Source organism: Callithrix jacchus, chromosome 1 (genome assembly GCF_049354715.1).
Source record: "Callithrix jacchus isolate 240 chromosome 1, calJac240_pri, whole genome shotgun sequence".
NCBI classification, from domain to species: Eukaryota; Metazoa; Chordata; class Mammalia; order Primates; family Cebidae; genus Callithrix; species Callithrix jacchus.
In genome coordinates this window covers 96,758,689-96,778,939 of record NC_133502.1, presented here as the reverse complement: position 1 = coordinate 96,778,939, position 20,251 = coordinate 96,758,689, and the positions used below count along the sequence as shown (strand labels likewise).

The window sequence follows — 20,251 nt, the reverse complement described above, 5'->3', positions numbered from 1 at the left end:
AACTTCAATCAAGGCAGCAGCTTTAGCATCTCTAAAGAAGTATGGCGTGGGAACTTGTGGACCCAGAGGATTTTATGGCACATTTGGTACGTTTCTGTTGTGTTTTTTTTTTTTTTTTCAAACGACTGCTTTCAATAGTTAAGATTCTATGTTAGTCCCAGCATAGTAGCTCACACCTACAATCCCAGCACTTTTTGAGGCCGAGGGGGGCAGATCACCTGAGGTCAGGAGTTACCAGGTGAGCTAAAAGAGTCATGTTTATGGGGTTGTTGACTGTAATCTGATGAAGGCTTTCTTTCTGTGACTGTTTGCTGGGGTAAAGGAATTGTTTTCTTAAAAGCCTCTTTCTAATGGGTTTTATTGACATGTGACTTGGCCCCTGCTTGAGTCTTGATCTGGAAAGACAGATGAGAGACTTATTGCCAAGTCCAATGTGATAGTTTCAAATCTTCAAGACAAGTTTTCTCAAAGCTGTGAAATATATTGTTAAAATAGCTTTCCATTTGGATCACCTGCATAATAGCATGCTAGATGCTTCCAAACATGAGGTCTTTAGATTAATGGGTTTTAAATTAATTTTCTTGATTGGGTAGTTCAATACATGATAGAAACTTCGAAGAGTATACAGAGATAGACATGGGAAATCTCTTAACCTCAGGTTCTGTTTTCCCCGCTGCCAACCTACCCCCTTAAAAGCTACTATCAGTAGTTTCTTGTTAATTCTTCCAGAGACCTTTTTCCAGCATATGCGAACCACTTCCACACATGTATTTTTACCCCATTCTTAGAAAAATGCTAGGGTACCATACGCCTTGTTCTGTACTTTGCTGTTGACGTGAACGTTTTAAATTTAAACTGGATTTGATCTTTCTGGGGTTTAAATGGGCTGCCAGAGGCAGGATGATGAACACACAATTGTGTGTTGGATCCTCTGAAAGCCACATTATTAGTCACTGAGTCATCTTTATCCTAAAGCTATAGGTGAAGGTGAAGGTTCAGACAGACTGTGGCTTCTGGACGAAGGTTGCAAGATAATTTGCAGTGGGATTGTTTTCAAACAAGACACTAAATCTACAGCTTAAAGTAATGTGTAGTGTTTTCTGAGTGCATTGTCCTTCAGATAACCAGGATTTTTAACAGTTGCCCGTCTTTACTTGTCATCCTTTTTCCTTTCTTTAAATATATATATTGCCCATATTTGTACTTTTTCGATTTCTGACAGGATTTTTTTCTATGTCCTTTTTCATTCTGGAAGCAATAACTTCAATTATTATAGTTTTATTAAAATACCTTGAAATTTTAGCAATAGATACAGAGAAGCTAATTGAAGTCATCTAAGGCTAAGTTTTATATCTAAAATACCCTATATAATTAAATTATTCAAATGTGCAGGGGATGTTTGCCTTTTGCACCAAGCAGTAATGCAGACATGAAGCCCTGTTTCTTCTCTTGTTTACAGTTGCTTATGTATTATTGAAGAGTTTAATTCGAGGTGTAGAAACACTTTCCCTGGACTCCCACATGATTGCTTTTAATACTGTCTTCCCCGACCCACAAAGTATCACATTTAGGCATCTAGTTTCAAAGCACACCCCTTGTAGCTTTCTTCTCAACTCTTGAAATAGTGACTGTGAATCACTTGTAAGAGTAAATTCTTTATTAAACATTCTCTCTTGTTTACGATTTCATGGTGACATTTATGTTAAATGATTAATTCAGAAAAAGTAAACGAATCAATGGTTAAGATTCATCTAGTTTTTTAAGGCTAAACAGTCCCCTACCTCCTAGAGGCCTGACAGGTAGAAAACTAAACAAGTTGTTAGAACAGTTTCCTTAGGACTGTGAACTAGATTCTTCCCACCCACTGATGCAAGCCATTGGTTTTATTGAGTTGTGGAGCCTTCCTTTCCTCTAAGGCCAGTGGACCCCAGGGTACTTAGGATATTGTCTATTGGTGAACTTTTTGTTTGTTTCTTTCTTTGTTTTGTTTTTAATACATTTATGTCTTACGTGTGATTTATCTTTGGTCTGTTTTGCATATGTAATGACTCATTGTCTTAAACTAGGTCAGAAACAATTGGGTGGCAAGGTTTCATTATGAGAGAGAATAGCATTTAATTGTGTTTCAGAGCCAGTCTAAACAGTTGTTCATTTCAGTAGTTTATAAAAATATTTGGCTTCTTTGTTTTACAACAGTCAACTGATCCATGACTACCTGTTCCAGTAAGAAGAACATTTGGTCATAAAATTCCTAGATCTGCCACTTCTTACCAGTCATGGGATCATGGTTTTCTCAGGTGTAGGTAGGAACAGTCATTGCTTGCACGGCTTTAGAACAGTTTGGTAAGGATCGCATAAGATACTGCATGTGAAAACATGAAAAACGTTTGGCCCTATATGTTCTTAGTGAGTACCTAAGGGCTATCATTTATACTCTTTTTTTTTTTTTTTTTTTTTTTTTGAGACAGTTTCACTCTTGTTACCCAGGCTGGAGTGCAGTGGCGCGATCTGGGCTCACCACAACCTCCGCCTCCTGGGTTCAGGCAACTCTCCTGCCTTAGCCTCCCGAGTAGCTAGGACTACAGGCACGCGCCACCATGCCCAGCTAATTTTTTTTTGTATTTTTTTTAGTAGAGATGGGGTTTCACCATGTTGACCAGGATGGTCTCGATCTCTTGACCTCATGATCCACCTGCCTCAGCCTCCCAAAGTGCTGGGATTACAGGCTTGAGTCACCGCACCCGGCCCCATTTATACTCTTAAGAAGAAAACTTGTCCATGTCTCTAGGGATTTTTTTTTTTAAGGACAGTATGTATGCAAAAATATGAAGGCCTTAAGAAAACATAGTTTGTTTCTAAACTGTCCTGCACTCAGGTATTTTATGGTATTTTCTCTGGAACAACCAGGAAGGCCATAATCTCTCCTCCTTGTGAGAATCTGAACAAGTGGCTCTTATTAGAAGATAGTCTTAACTATCAGAATTCACATAGCTTAATTAGAAGACTTCCTAAAGTGTGACCAGGCTTTTGCTTTTAAAATAAAACCTTTTATTCTACAAAATTGATGTAATTAAACAAACTCTTAAATAGCATATTACTTGTTCCAGGTGATCCTTCTACTAACCTTTGAGGAAGGTAGGACTGTTACCCGTGTTTGACAGAGGAAGGCACCAAGGCTGCCCAGGGCTGAATCCCCAGGCCTACCTATAGTCTGAGCTCTGTGATGTCTGAGGTAGTGAGGCCTCCCGTATGAGGCCTCCCATCCCTGAGGCTCTTCTGGTGAGGGAGTCAGACAGGCAAATAAGCAAGTGCAAGAAAGTGCTAAGGGCTGTGAGGTGTGGGAGGCATTCTAGGATGCCTCCCTCCATGGCTACTTCTTTACCATGTTTATTGCTAACAGTGAATTGGAGAATATAGTGCTTTAGTTTTATTCCATGCAAGTCTACATTTCCAATTAGTGAAATGGATCATACACACAGTAGATATGGACAACAAAAGTTGAAGAAAAGTGAGTGCCCTTGTATTATTCCTGCTTGCTGCCTCCTGCTCCCTTGGACTGAGAGTTTCTTCATTGCACAAAGGCTCATCAAGAGAAACAAGTTCTGCAGTAATCCATATTTACCTATCACAAAACCTGCTTTGCAAGGCTGACGTCAGCTAAAACCCAGCGTCTCTTGATAGAAGGAAAGACTTGTCTTTTTGAGCTTTCAAGACTGCACTAGAACCAATAAGTCATTGATTTATTATTGAGAGATTCTTCTTCGCACTTTATGGCAACTGTATGTAAACAGTTATGAGTATACCTAATGATGGGAAAGATTTGTAACATGCTAATTTTCATCAACTAGGTAACACGTTCTAAAGTCCTGAAACAGGGTCACACTCAGTTTTGCAGTCTCATTATCATCAATAAAAAGAATCATTTAGAGCCAAGAAGTCTAAAGAATGACTTAAAATTCCTTTCGTGTTTAGCGAAAATAGTTTGTATACATAGCATATTTTCTTTTTGAAATGGAGATACCAACTGAAAGCAAACCACTGTGGCCTGGGTTGTCCTCCTGGCTGAATTGTGAAGGTTTGTGGCAGATATTTTCAATTAGAAACACCATTATAATTTGAAGGAGGCCTCCTACCTGGTAAGGTGAAAAGTGGCAAAGTGATGGCGCTCGAACAGTAATGAGGATGAGAAGGAAGACGTACCTGAGAGTAACCCATGCTCGGCTGCTTGGCTGCTTTCCTCTTTCTTGCTGGATTTTGCCTGAAACCTGTTCTGATAGCATCTCTCCTAGAGGGTGGCTCTCATACAAGGGATCACAGCCTTGGATTTCGTGTGATTGTATGTCAGAGATCTGAGACTTGAAGATCAACTGGGACATGTTCTTCTAAACTCTGTGTTGTCGTAAAGTCCCACATTTAATATTGGTATAGTGAAAAGTGTCCATTTTATAAAATAACTGTAACTAATTGGTTATGGAAATCAAATGATATTGACTGTGTTTATATATATTTTAATGTACAAATAAGAAGCATGCCTCATATTTTATCACTATTTGATAGGAATGGAATTAATGTTTGGAATTAATGGAATTAACAGTTCTGTAATGTTCTTTAGGAAGTCTGTAAATACACTGCCTCCTGCCAGGCCATCAGCCGTCTATACTGCCCCAGCTCAGGAATGCCCAGACTGCCTGCCATTGTCCATGCCTGGGTTCTCATCGGTAGATACACCATGGCTCCCTCATCCTGGGTCTCAAACTCCCAACTCTGTAGCCTCTGATTTCCCTCCTTTCTCCCACAGCTCTCTGAAGCTGGAGGGCCTGGCCGCTTCTAGCTCTCCCCACACAGGACCTGTTGTGAAACTCTGTTATCTAGTCCTCCAGGTTTGGGTCCTGCCATAGTTAAAATAACTAAAGGAATTTTTAAAAATTCCTTTCCCTGCTTGATAATGTCTCATTTTAAGACTGCTTAAGTTTTAAGATTCTAAGCTAGCAAGGGCCTCTTTATTTTAAGCATCACTGGTCCTCCATCCTGGGGTGTGAAGCCTCTGGGTTCAGTCTGAGAGGTGAAAGGCTATAGCAAGGAACCATGATTTAAGAGGAAAATAAAACATGACTGTCTAATAATTATAATGTATCCTCATTATTATGTCAACATTCTCCTTACGGTGCTTCTCTAAAAGGACTACATTTCCTTTTGTACTATAAGTTTGAATTCTTCATTGCACTTACAAGAAATTCAGACAGAAACCCAGCCCCAGAAAGTGTTGGGAGGTGCCACTACTAAGTGCTGACACAGATTGTTAGAGGAATGGTCACTGGAGTTCTCATAACTGTCACTGTCTTGACAAAGTATACAGGGTTCTTTTTGCTGAAATGCAAACAGACATTAATAAGTTAACATCAGACATTGGTGAGGCCTCAGTGGTTTTGGCTGAGGGCAGTTAAAACAGGGAAACTTGGTAGGCCTTGAAGTCTTACAGTAGAGTGATATCAAAGCATAACTCAAAGTTGGAGCTGCCCCAGTAACACGTTTTACAGATAGACGAGTAGCTGATTTAGTTCATGTATTTTAGAAGTAGTGTGGGCCTAGAATTATTTTTATAGGTCTTATATAATTTATCATTTAAAAACAATTCCATTTTGGCCATAAGGTGAAGGTATTGATAATTATACTGCTTGTGTTCTTTTATTTATTCTTTAGTAGTGAGAAAGAATTATAAGACAGTTTAATCATTTCACTTTTTTAACTGAAACAGATGTTCATTTGGATTTGGAAGACCGCCTGGCAAAATTTATGAAGACAGAAGAAGCCATTATATACTCATATGGATTTGCCACCATAGCCAGTGCTATTCCTGCTTACTCTAAGAGAGGGGACATTGTATTTGTGTAAGTAACCTTTACCTAGTTTTCTATTAGCAGTTTCTTTGAAATAATACTAATCGTCTTACAGAAATAACTGCATAAAATAATATTGCTTTTTGTTGTTTTTCAAGAAGTAGTCACCTCACCAAAAGTTTCAAAATTTGTGAAACCTTCACTTAAAAGATGCTTAAAGGTGTCTGTAATCATTTATCTGCCACGATAATTATTTATCGATGTCCAGATGAGGACAGCTGTCTGCCTTTGTGTAGCTCTGGGGCTGTGTGGTATTCTAGTCCGTGATCACTTAGACCACCTGGCAAAGTCTCTCCATGGCTCATCACCCACACACCCCGTCTTCTGGTCTCAGCTGGTCTTGCTTCCTGGCTTATTAAGATAGAGGACCCATGGCTTAGACACTTCCTTGACTACCTACAAGTGGATCTTCACACTCGCATGTGTGTTGTGAATGCCTGCTACCGTGGTTTACCGTGAAGGGCAAGGGCAGAGGGCAGCCAAGCAAGGGCTGGCAGGGCTTAGACTGCTGATGAAACAGGCAGAAGTTTCTGCTGCATCAAGCCAAGCCCCTGTCATCCTTGGAGTGGGCTAAAATTTCGGTCTCAAATTTACTTTTATTTCCTTTTTTCCAACCCCATAGCCAGAGTAATCTTTTAAAATGTAAATCCTATTGTGTCACACTTCATTTAATACAATATGGAGCTTCTGTTGTTTGTAAACTGAAGACAAAAGTCCTTTGTATGATCTTGTGAGCTCTGCACCACTTTTTCAGGCTCATTTTGTACCATTTTCCCCGAGGTGTTTAAGCTATAGCCTTGCCAGTCTTATACGCTAGTGTCCTCTCACTTCAAGGCCCTTGCAAATGCTCGTAACTCTGACTAGACACTGTTCCTCCTCTCCTCTCCTCTTTAATTCCTTCTCATCCTACACATAGATCACCTCTGCAGGGAAGGCTTCCCACACCTCTCAGCAGGTCAAGACCCCTGCTGCATGTGGACAAAATCTTACAGCCAGAGAGAATTTATTATCCATGTTTATCCTATTATCTCACAGTAGCACCCAAACTGCCTGTCAAGGTCACCCTGCTTCTTAAGCCTCCCTCCCTCGCACAGACACACGCACACTCTCACACATACTCTGCCCCACTCACTTGCTTCGTACTTACTGTACTTTTGTAGAGCTTGTAACAGTTTATAATTTTATATCTGTGTAGTTATTTGCTTCTGTTTCTTGCTGGGAGCCCATTACTTAGAATGGTATAATATCATTTAGTAATGGTCAATAAACACTAGTTCAGTAAATGAATGAAAGGAAGCCAGAGCTCACAATAGGGGTCCAGGTGTCTGTATGGTAGAGCCTGGCCTCCCTTGAACCCTGCACTGGCCTCTTACTTACCATTCACTGTTGGAACTCTTGCTTGTGCAGCAGCAGAACTTTCTATCACACTTACTGCAGCTCTACCTGGGACTTCTGGGGGTACATGTGACTCATTCCTCACCATAGCCCTGCAACACTCTAGGAGCACTACAGCGAATGTCCTGGGTCTAAGTAGTATACCAATATGACCATAAAAATGAAAATTTTTATTAATTTCTGGTACATAGTTTAAAAAATAATCTGAAAGACTCATCACAAACTGGAGTGCCATTGACTTAAAGTGTTTCTAGGTTTTTAGTAAAAGCAGAGTTAGAGACAGCTGCAGTGTCATTCAGTGTCACTTTAAACACAAGCACCCCACTATAAATTCTTTTTGAGTTTACATCCAGAAAAAGTATATGGTTACTGGTGAACTCGTATGCTTCATTTCATAAATACTACATTGTCTTTTTTTGTTTTAACTGCTAGGAAATGCAGACTAAATTCACTTCCATGTATTATGCCCAGTGTCTTAAACGCTTCAGTTTCCAGTAAGTTGCTGGCCTGTTTAGTGGGCTACATAATTTTAAATATTATATTCTACCTAAAATGTGTCTGAGTATAGGAGTACTAGAGGTAAACATGGGGTTTGGTAAATTGGTTTTGATAAATTTGTCAGACATAGACACTGTCTACTGCTTCATTTCCTTCCTTTCAGTAAACAGTGTTAATCCTTTGTGCTTTGCTAATAGTGGATTTCAGTACAGTGGTCATTCATGGACTTAAGTCTGTCCAATCACTCCACTAAGTCTGTGTTCATGTTACTTGACAGATCTTTTTAAAATTAAACTTTTTACATTCAGGTAATTGTAGATTCAGAAGCACTTGTAAGAAATAATACAGAAATCCTGTGTACTTTTTACTAAGTGTCTTTCAGTGGGGACCTCTTGCAAGACAAACAGTTTAAAGGCCAGGATATTGACTTTGTAATTGTCAAGGTACAGAACGTTTCTGTCACCACAAGGATCCTTCATGTTGCTACATCCACGTTCCTCCCACCTTCCCACTCCTTAACCCCTGGCAACCACTAATCTGTTCTCTATTTCTATAATTTTGTCATTCTAAGACTGTTAATACAGGTGGAATCATCCAGTAGGCAACGCTTTGGGGTTGGCTTTTTTGTTCAGCATAATTCTCTGATGATTTATCCAAGTTGTTGCTTGTATCCGGAGTTGGTTCCTTTTGATTGTTAACTGTTACTCCATGGCATTAAGGTACCTGTTAACTGTTACTCCATGGCATTAAGGTACCACCATTTATTGAACCAGTTACCTATTAAAGACATCTGGCTTGTTTCCAACTTTGTGCTATTAAAAAAAAAAAAAGCACTCAAGCCTGTAATCCTAGCACTTTGGGAGGCCGAGGCGGGTGGATCATGAGGTCAAGAGATTGAGACCATCCTGGTCAACATGGTGAAACCCCGTCTACTAAAAATACAAAAAATTAGCTGGGCATGGTGGCATGTGCCCAGGAGGCGGAGGTTGCGGTGAGCCCAGATCGCGCCATTGCACTCCAGCCTGGGTAACGAGCGAACCTCTGCCTCAAAAAAATTAATTAATTAATTAATTAATTAATTTTAAAAAGCTGCTCTAAACATTCATGTACATTTATGCTATGTGAACGTAAGTTTTATTTCTATGGTATACGTGCCAAGGAATGCAGTAGCTAGGTTTATAGTATTGCATATTTAGATTTTTCAGGAACCACCAAACTATTTTCTGTAGTGTCTATACCATTTTACATTCCTATCAGCAATATATGAGTGATCAAGTTTCTCCATGTCCTCAGAAGCATTTGGTGTTGTCACTGCTTTTTCAGCCAGTCTGATAGGTGGGTAGAGAAATTTATATTTTTCTGATGGCTAACGATGTTGAACATCCATTTATATTCATATTTACCATCTCTTCAGTGAAATGTCTTTTCATGTCTTTTGTTCATTTTCTAGTTGTATGATTTGTTTTTATACTAATGGGTTTCAAGAGTAGTTCTTTACCAAATGTGTGGTTTGCAAATACAGATTTTGATGTTCACATATTCATTGCTAATATATGGAAATGAAATGGATTTTTTTGTGTGCTGATCTTGTATCCTGCAACCTTGCCAAAATCACTTAATTAGCTCTAGGAACTGTTTTTCTAGATTGCTTAGGATTTTCCATGCAGACAGTTGCCATATCATCTGTAAATAGTTTTATTTTCTGATCTATATACTTTTTATTTCCTTTATTGCCTATTGCACTGGCAAGAACATCCAGTTAAGAGTAGTAAGAGAAGACTTTCTTGCCCTGTTCCTGATCTTAGAAATCTAAGCATTTAATCTTTCACCAATAAGTGTAATGTTAGGTGCAGATTTCTTACAGATGCTCTTTATTACATACACTTTCCTGCACCCCGTCCTTTTTTTCTGAGCATTTTCATTTTAAATCAGTGTTGAATTTGGTTGACTACTCTTTCTGTGTTGATACAATCATGTGATTTTTCTTTTATAGTTTGTTAATGTGTAAAATTTTCTTTTTTAGTCTGTTAAAAACATTGATTTATTTTCAAATATTGAACCAGCCTTGTATACCTGGAATAAACATCACTTGGTTATGGGTGTGTGTGTGTGTGTGTGTGTGTGTGTGTGTGTGTGTACATATATATATAGATAGATAAATTCTATTTGCCAATCTTTTGTTAAGGATTTTGAATCTGGGTTCATGAAGGAGACTGTCCTATAGTATACTTTTCTTGATACTTCGGTTTTGGTAGCAGAATAACACTTCATTGAATCGGTTGGGAAGTGTTCTGTCTTCTATTTTGTGGAGCCATTTATACAGAATTATTTTTAATTATTTAATTGTTTGGTAGAATTCTTTCATTAAACCATCTGGGCCTGGAGATTTCTTTTTTGCAAGTATGTTAATTCCAAATTCAGTTTCCTTAGTATTTATCAGGTTATTCAAATTATGTTGTATTGAATTAATTGAGGTAGTTCATGTTTTTCAAGGAATTGGTCCATTTCATAAGTTGTCAGATATATATGTGTGGTCCCATTCATGGTATTTCCTTATTATTCTGATGTCTATAGAGTTTACAGTGATATACTCTGTTTCACTCTTGGTGTTGATAATTTGTGCCTTTTCTCCTTTTTTCTTTGTTAGTCTTGTTAGAGGTTTGTCAGTTTTATTGATCTTTTTAAAGAATCAGCTCTTTGTTTCATTGGTTTTTCTCTATTGTATTTTTATTGTCAGTTCTGTTATTATTTCCTGCCTTTTCCTGCCTTCTGCTTACTTGTGGTTTGTTTTGTTCTTTTTCTTGATTTTGAAGTAGGAGCTTAAATGATTAATTTGAAACTTTTTCTCTTTTCTTGTATGTTCATTTAGTGCTATGAATTGCCCTCTCAACACTACTTTAATTGTGTCTCACAGATTGAGATGTGTTGTGTTTTCATTTGTATTTAATTCATTTTTGTTTTGTTTTAAAAGGTAGGGTCTCACTATTTTGCCCTAGTTGGCCATGAACTTCTGGGCGCAATGGATTCTTTTGCTTCAGCCTCCTGGGCAGTTGGGACTACAGCCAAACACCCGTGTCCAGCTTAGACTTTCCCTTTGACCTATGGATTATTTAGAAGTGTATTGTTTACTTTTCAGGTGTTTGGGGACTTTACATTTGTTGTAGTTTGGTTTATGGCTAATACTGTAGTCTATTTTAGATGTTACATGGGCACTTAAAAATGTTTATTCTGCTGCTATTCAGTGGAGTGTTCTATAAATGTCAATTAAATTTTTTTGGTTGGTGGTGTTTTTTAGTTCTTCTATCTTGCTGATTTTCTGTCTAGTTCCTCTATCAGTTGTTGAGAGGGATAGTGAAGTTTCCAACTATAATTGTGGGTTTGTCTGTTTCTTTTTTCAGTTTTGTCAGCTGTTGCATTTCATATCTTTTAGCTTTTTTATTTAGTGCATATCTAGGTATCTTTGTATCTTCCATTTCATCACTGAGGCTTTTTATTTCATTTGCTTCAGGTGTCTTCATGATAGCTCATTAAAATATTTTTATTGTGGCTGCTCTGAAATTATTGTAAAGTAATCTTGATATCTCTGTCATCTCACTATTGGCATTTGTTGTTTCATTCTACTTGATATCTTCTGGTTCTTGATATAAGGGATATTTGATGGAAACCTAGATACTTTCATATTACATGTCTAGTTTAAGCCATCTCTTTTATTTGGCTTACTCTGACATGGTTCCAACAAGGGGTTGGGGGATTGCTGCCTCATTACTCTTCCAGGAGGAGGGACAATCCAGGGGCCCTACTCAGCCTCCATTGACACTATTGGGGGTTTCTTTGTTGCTGCTGGGTGTTGGTGATAGTTCTGACTCTCCACTTGCCCTCCTCTGACACTGCCCAGGAGGAGATAGGGAGGGTACTCACTACTGCCAGGCACAGGTGGAAGTTAGGGCTCTCTGTGTGTTCTTTGCTGACACCATAGTGGGGGTGGAGGTGGTCCGCTTGTTACCAACTGACAGGAATAACAGGCTCAGCTCCTATTTGGCCTTCCCTGACTAGGAGGCGCATCACCTTGTTATAGCCTCTTGAGGATCAAAGTCCAGGTTCCCTGCTCAGCCTTTGCTGACAATGGATGGACTTGGATACCGCCCATTTTTTCCTGTGGGGTTAAGCTACAGTAGAATAGTCAGTATCTAAAAGTTTTCTTCTAGCTGAGCTGCCAGTATTACTTTTCAGGGTAAAATAATGGCAGAATAATGTGTCAGTCAAATCAGATGCCACTGATGGTGAGGCACACCCAGTATTTTATGTTTCTTAGAAAAATTTGTGAATAAACTAATAAGTCATCCATAGTAAGATGCATGCTGATTTTGGAGATGTTAATATATAGCTAGAGTGTGCTTCTTGGAATAGATTAAATATGGTAGTTACGTGAAAAAGACTGGTGTAATGAAGAGCAAACAGTGACGTGTAAATATTCAAACATGTTTTATTTATTTGCTATGCTCATGTTAACAATTAGTGATTGCTCAGCTTAAAAAAAAAAGCATTTCTTTTGAGAATGTTGACAAGACCCTTTAAACCCAATTTGGTGGGTCTCTCTTCCTTGCAGAGATAGAGCTGCCTGCTTTGCTATTCAGAAAGGATTACAGGCATCACGTAGTGATATTAAGTTATTTAAGCATAATGACATGGCTGACCTCGAGCGACTACTGAAAGAACAAGAGATTGAAGATCAAAAGGTATGATTCTTTTGAAGAAAATTATACAGTTCTTTTGTACTTTCTAACCAGCTAAATTATATATGAAATGGTAATTTGTCATGAAAACTTGCCTGCAGATCACATTCCTGCTTATTAGATGTACTTCTTGTTGGGGAGCCAAGTCTGATTGTAATTGCCTTGTCATTGCTGTAATTATATATAGCAAATTGGGGGGAGGTAATCCAAGCAGCTTTTTAAGAGATCAGAAGAGGGTGAAAAACAGCACACACTTGGTGAGGCGGGGAGATGTCCACTCTCAGCCAGGCATAATGACACCAAAACTTACTAGGGCTTTAATTATATGTACTTAGTCAATTCAGAATAGGCTTATTCACACCAGAATAAATCATGTATCAATTACACAAGGCAAGAATGGCAGCAAGCTTATTATATTAATATATGAACAAAGTGAAGCCCTTTCTCCCCACACCACCTGTATCCTGCTCTGAGCAGCTGCTGCCTGTGGGAACTGACTGCCCCTAGCATGGTCTCCTTCCAACTTACGTCCTGGTTTTCAGTTCTTTCCTCCCAAGAACCTACATAACCCCAGGTGATGGTGGTTTGGAAGTAGCTCCTTGGTGTTCTGATTAGAGAGTGGAACAGAGGAAGTGTGTTCAAAGCATCACTGTTAAAATTATAATTTATTTTCCTCTGACAACACAGGTAAGTAAAGTAGTTGAGATCTGTGGTTCTGAACAGGGCACTGTGAGGTGTGTCTTCATTTCAGACACACTTCAAAGTGGACTTTGCCAATGCAACTCATTCATAACTAGAATAAATGATAAAAATGCTCATCACATTTCTTAATTTTGTGTTTTCAATTTTCCAGATATTTACATTATTCATTTAGGATTCTGTCATCTTTGTTTAGGTGTCGGTCGCGGCACCTCATGAATATACGCATTGTCATGATGAATATGCAGGACCTTGCCATTTTATGCTAAATCTGCTATAGGCTAATGTTTCACATTTACACAATTTAGAAAAATCTGAAGGGAAAATCTTAAAACAGCCCATTTCACTGATCAATTTTTTCTACAAATTATATAAAGATGTTACTTATAATGATTCAGTAATAGAAGGCTAGTCTGCATTCAGTAATAGAACTACAGTCTGCTGCCATTTATTTTGCCAAGTTAGTATTACATAAATTTGAAAAATGTCAGATTCAAGATTTGTATGTGCTTGTTTTTCTACAAGATCTGTAAGCTGGCCAGGCACAGTGGCTCACACATGTAATCCCAGTACTTTGGGAGGCTGAGGCAGGTGAATCAGGAGGTCAGGAGTTTGAGACTAGCCTGGTCAACATGGTGAAACCCTGTCTCTACTAAAAATACAAAAAAAATTAGCTGGATATGGTGGCGGGCGCCTGTAATCTCAGCTACTAGGGAGGCTGAGGCAGGAGAATCACTAGAACCCAGGAGGCGGAGATTGCAGTGAGCTGAGATCATGCCACTGCACTTCAGCCTGGGCAGCAGTGCAAGACTCCATCTTAAAAATAAAAATGAAAGGGCCGGGTGTGGTGGCTCATGCCTGTAATCCCAGGACTTTGGGAGGCCGAGGCGGGTAGATCACGAGGTCAAGAGATTGAGACCATCCTGGTCAACATGGTGAAACCCCATCTCTACTGAAAATACAAAAAATTAGCTGGCCATGGTGGCGCATGCCTGTGGTCCCAGCTAGTCGGGAGGCTGAGGCAGGAGAATTGCCTGAACCCAGGAGGTGGAGGAGGTTGCGGTGAGCTGAGATCGCGCCATTGCACTCCAGCCTGGGTAACAAGAGTGAAACTCTGTCTCAAAATAATAATAATAATAATAATAATAAAAATTTAAAAAATCTGCAAACCATGGAATTTTTTTTAAATGAGCAACAAGAAATAAAATAATCTTGAAATTTATTTCTACTTTATAATTTTTACTTTTTTACTAATTAATTTATATTTTCCTTGCCAAGAACAGGCTTTCTAAGTAACTTTACATTTTGGTTTTTAGAAATACTCATTTTTAATTTTATTTTCACATAAAGAATCTAACCGTTAGCACTTTGAATGTTTTCTTTGTCCATTTCCCAAGTGCTGTGGTTCATATATTGGTTCTTATCCCTTTTCCTACAGGGTACTCTTGTGCTATATTAATTATTCTTAAAGAATTGTCAGTGGATATGAACATAGTACTTCATAAAAGACATATACATAACTATGAACAAGTGAAAAATAGCCTGGCCTCACTAAGAATTAAGGAAATTAGGCAAGGAGTTTTGCCTGGCACATTTTTAATAGTAATAGTCAATGCCAACACAGGTGTGGTAAGACAAAGAGTGTTCCTATGACACTGGAAAGAGTTTAAATTGGCACTGCCTTTCTAGAAGGTAAATGGGCAGATACATTCCAGGATCCTAGTCTTTCCATGCCCTTTGACCCATTCCTATGATGGTGTTTGAAAAAAGTTACCAGAAATGATGTCGCATGCTGAAGGATATTCATATTGTGCTATGAAAAAGCAAATGAGGGGAACAACTAAATCCAACATGAGGGAAATAGTTAAGTAGTTTATGGTATACCCACAGATAGAATGTCCCCATTAAAATCATGTAATCCTAAATAATTTAGAAATGCTCACAGCAAATGTTTTTTTAAAATCAAGTCCTAAAACTACAGTAAAATCCTGATTTTGAACAAAGTAATTTATATGCTTATAAAAGAAAGATAAAAATTATCATCATGTAGTATGACTAGCTGATTTTAAAAATTCTTGTTGTACTTTTTTCATTTCCCAAGAATCCTACATTGAATATATTTAAATCTAAGACTAATGTTTTTCCTTTAAAAAGATAGGCAGAGGTATAGCATGCCCTGTGTAGGAATGAGGGTGGCATCTTTTCATCAGTCACTCCTAACATACTGCTAGCTCCCCAGCTTCAGTTGTGAGTTGACAGACAAGAGGACTGAGCAAAATCAGTCATGTATACTTTATATTCCTCTAACAAAGTTTTTTTTTTTAGTCCTACTGCTGTGGGTTGTAAAATACCCCTTAAAGCATTACTGTGATACTTTCTAATTCTGATCATTTCTAATTGTCCATTGGAGCAGAATATTAGAGGTGAGAAACCTCTGAGTAAGAAGGTAATGGCAAACTCTGTCTGTGGATCTCAGTGTTTTTGCAGTCCTGCACATCTGAAGAATGTAGTTTCATACATGTAGATAGATTTATTAACGACTTGCTGTGAGTTGAGTGTGTAGAGGTAGGTGTCTGTTGTTTGAAAAGGAGACCTCATCTAGGTGCAGTGACTCACGCCTGTAATCCCAGCACTTTGGGAGGTCGAGGTGGGTATCACATCAGGAGTTCAAGACCAGCCTGGGCAAGATGGTGAAACCCCATCTCTACTGAAAATACAAAAATTAGCCAGGCATGGTGGTGGGCTTCTGTAATCCCAGCTACTCTGGAGACCGAGGCAGAGAATTGCTTGAACCCAGGAGGCAGAGGTTGCAGTGAACCGAGATCATGCCACTGCACTCCAGCCTGGGCGACAGAGCCAGACTTCTTCTCAAAAAAAAAAAAAGGGAGACCTCTTCACTCCACCACCTGGGAACATCACTGGACAGGGTCGTAGTCAGATTTTACTTGACCCGATAATAGATCAGTGTGGGGAGAGAGGAAGGAATAGGGTTACCCCCTGTTTGTGGGAGGTGAAAGGAAAACAGGATTTGAACTTTTTGTCTTTTTGTTATGGAAAAATACTATCATATAAGAAGGAAACAGTGGTATAGTGAAGCCCCCTCTCTACCCTTCCACCAGCTTTGTTATCAGTATTACATCATTCTTGTACCATCTGCTCCTCACCCCATCTTCATGATGATGATCTTCATCATAGTTGTTTTGGGTAAATTTACAGACATTGAATTATATGAGTACAGTCATACAATTTTGACCAGTAGTTATACCAATGTAACCCAGTAATCTCGGGGATGTAAAACATTCCCATTTCTTTAGAAAGTTCCCTTAGGCCTCTTCCCAGTCGTGCTAGGGTTGGAGGGTTTTGTTTGTGTTTTAATATTCTCAGAGTGCCTAATAAGTTTGTGTGTGTGTGAGGTCACCTAGCTAATTCTGTGAACTGAAAAACTTGTCTAAGAGAAGATAGCACTTGTTCATCTCACAATAACCAATCGCAAACATTGAGCTTTAAATTCATTCTGAATATTTTTTTAGGAATACACCTTGGAATGTGAAAGTGCTAGGAAATATGTAACATATCTTGTCTTTAGAGTTATTGACATTTAAGATGTCTGCTTTTTCTCTTTTAAAGAATCCTCGCAAGGCTCGTGTAACTCGGCGTTTCATTGTAGTAGAAGGATTGTATATGAATACTGGAACTATTTGTCCTCTTCCAGAATTGGTAAGCAACCATGTTTAGTTGTAATTTTGATATTTGGACTGTTTGACAGATGTGTCCTTTGTTTATGACCACTTTTAGTATATAGTGTCTGCGTTGCTTTGCACAGTAGGCATCATAAGCATATTTTGCTCAGATCAGGGAAGAAGAACAACACTGAATGCCAATGCTGGCCTTCAAAGAGTAATCAAGACTGCTCTGTTGCCCAGGCTGGAGTGCAGTGATGTAAACACAGCTCACTGCAGCCTTGCCCTCCTGGACTCAAGTGTTCCTTCCACCTTAGCTTTCTGAGTTAGCTGGGACTACAGGCACATGCCACCACACTCAGCTAATTTTTTCCTTTTTTGTCAAGTCAGGGTAAAAAACAAAACAAAAAGAAAAAGTGTTTATCCAGAAAGAAAACTATCCAGAAAGTTCCCTCATGCCTCTTTATAGTTAGTACCCATTGGCCCCAGATAGCCATTAATCTACTTTCTATTCTTGTAGATTAGTTTTACCTTTTGTAAAATTGCATATGAATGAAAGCATATGATATATATCTTGTAACACTTAGCTTTTTTTTTTTTTTTTTTTGAGAGAGAAGAGTTTTGCTCTTGCTGCCCAAGCTGGAGTGCAGTGGTGCAATTTCAGCTCACTGCAACCTCCACCTCCCAGGTTCAAGTGATTCTCCTGCCTTGGCCCCCTGAGTAGCTGGGATTACAGGCATGCACCACCACACCCAACTAAGTTTGTGTTTTTAGTAGAGACAGGGTTTCTCCTTGTTGGTCAGGCTGGTCTTGAAATCCTGATCTTAGGTAATCTTCCCACCTCAGCCTCCCAAAGTGCTGGGATTACAGGTATGAACCCCCACACCCAGCCAAAGCTTAGCTTTTTAATAGTGAAAGCAACATACTGTTTTTAGAAACCATGACCATTGAGATTTTCTTAATTGAGGTGAAATTCACATAACACAAAATTAACCGATTTTGTGACATTTATTACATTTACCATGTGTGCAACCATCAACTCTAAGTCCAAAACCTTTTCATCTCCCCCAAAGAAGACCTCCAACCCATTAAATAGTCACTCCCCATTTCTCCCTCCCTCTAGCTCCCAGCAACCACCAATCTGCTTTCTGTCTCTATGGATTTACCTTTTCTGGATATTTCCTGTAAATGGTGGCATCATATAATATGTGACCTTTTCTTTCTGTCTTCATTCACTTAATGTAATGTTTTTAAAGTTCATTAACATTGTATAAATGTGTCAGTATTTCATACCTTTTTAATGCTAAGTAATTGTCCATTGTATGGATAATACCACATTTTGTTTTATATGTTCATCTACAGATGGATATTCGGGTTCTTTCTACCTTTTTGCTATTGCGAATAGTGCTATTGTGAACATTTGTGTACAAGTATTTGTTTGAATTCCTGTTTTTAGTTCTTTTATGTATATGTCTAGCCGTGTAATTGCTGGATTATATGGTAATTCTATATTTAACTTAATGAGAAACTGACATACTGTTTTTCACAGCGATTGCCCCATTTTTCATTCCCGTCAGCTATGTACCAGGGTTACAGTTTCTCTAGGTCTTTGCCAGCGCTTGTTATTTTCTGGGTCTTTTTGTTGGTTTGTTTTAGCCACGCTAGTGAGCATGAGGTAGTATCTCACTGTGGTTTTGATTTGTGTTTCCCAAAGAACTAATGATGTTGAGCCTCTTTTCGTGTGTGTGTGTGTGTGTGTGGTTTTTTTGGTTTTTTGGCCATATATCTTTGGAGAAATATCTATTCAGGTGCTTTGCCCATTTTTCAAATTGGGTTGTCTTTTTGTTTTAAAAGAATTCTTTATATGTTCTGGATACTAGATGTTTATCAGACTTATGATTTGCAAATATTTTCTCCCATTTTGTGGGGTTTGTTTCATCTATTTGATAGTGTTCTTTGGCACACAATTTTTAGAATTTTGTTGATATCTAATTTATCTGTTTTATTGCTTGTGCTTTCGTGTTTTATTTTAGAAATTTTGGTTTAATACAAAATTATCAAGATTTACTGCGGTATTTCCCCCTAAGTGTTTATAGTTTTCAGTCTTACATTTAGGTCTGTAGTTCATTTGAGTTAATTTTTGCATATGCTATGATGAAGAGGTCCAATTTCATTCTTTTGCAAGTGGTTATACAATTTTGCCTGCATCATTTGTTGAAAAGACTTTTGCACCCTTGTTGAAATTAATTGACCATAGATATAGGGGTTTATTTCTAGACTCTATTCTGTCTGTTTCATTCTTCTATATGCCTGTCCTTATGCCAGTACCACACTGTGTCAATTATTGTAGCTTTGTAGGAAGTTCTGAAATCAGGACATGTGAGTTCAACTTTGTTCTTTTTCACAATTGTTTTAGCTAGTTGGGGTGTCTTGAAATTCCATTTGAATTTTAGTATTAGCTTTTTCATTGCCGTAAGAAGTATTGTTGGGATTTTGATGGAAATTGCATTGAATAATTCACTTTGGGAATTATTGCCATCTTAATGATATTAAGTCTTCCAGTCCATGAACTTGGGATGTTTCCATTATTTAGATATTTTCTTCAGGAATGTTTTGTGGTTTTCAGTATACATATCCTGCACCTCTTTGGTTAAATTTATTGCTAAGTATTTTATTTTTTTAATTCTATTATAAATGAAATTGTTTCCCTAATTTCTTTTTTGGATTGTTTACTGCTAGTTTATAGAAATAACAATAGATTTTTGTGCGTTGCTTTTGCATGATGTAAATTATGCTGAATTTATTACCTCAAATAGTACTTTTGTGAATCTTATTCTGTATATATAAGATTATGTCATCTGTGAATAGAGATGGTTTTACTTGTTTCTTTACAATTTGGATGCCTTTTGTCTTTCTCACCTGATTGTTCTGGCTAGGACCTCCACTACAGTGTTAGCTGGAGGTGGCGAAAATGAGCCATGTCTTGTTCCTGATCTTGTAAGGAAAGCTCTCAGGCTTCTAGCATTAAGTATGCTGTTAGCTGTGAGGTTTTTATAATAATCCTTTATCAGTTGAGGAAGTTCCTTCCCATTTCTAATTTGTTGAGTGTTTTGAGAGATTGTTGGATTTTGTCAAATGTTTTTTTCTCCATCTATAGGGATGATCATGTGGGGTTTTCCCCCTACATTCTACCAATGTGTATGTAATACGTATTTGATCTTTCCATGTTGAACCACCCTTACATTCAGCCATTGAGATTTTAATCTAGCCATCTGTTTGTTGAATAAGGACTCAAAATAAGGGTTTCATATGTTATTTTTAATTTTTTTTTTTCATTATTTCTGTGGAA

At 38.1% G+C, this 20,251-nt stretch overlaps 1 protein-coding gene across 2 annotated transcripts in view; it reads left to right on the top strand.

Annotated features, from left to right (window-relative positions):
* The window catches only part of SPTLC1 (serine palmitoyltransferase long chain base subunit 1), a 61,407-nt gene that overhangs the window by 20,730 nt on the left and 20,426 nt on the right, over nucleotides 1–20,251 (top strand). For both annotated transcript variants that reach the window (XM_002742883.6, XM_078367230.1), the window contains exons 5-8: nucleotides 14–86; nucleotides 5,756–5,888; nucleotides 12,397–12,526; nucleotides 16,850–16,939. In XM_002742883.6, the coding sequence (XP_002742929.1) occupies nucleotides 14–86; nucleotides 5,756–5,888; nucleotides 12,397–12,526; nucleotides 16,850–16,939 (426 nt within the window). The remainder of the gene's footprint in view (nucleotides 1–13; nucleotides 87–5,755; nucleotides 5,889–12,396; nucleotides 12,527–16,849; nucleotides 16,940–20,251) is intronic.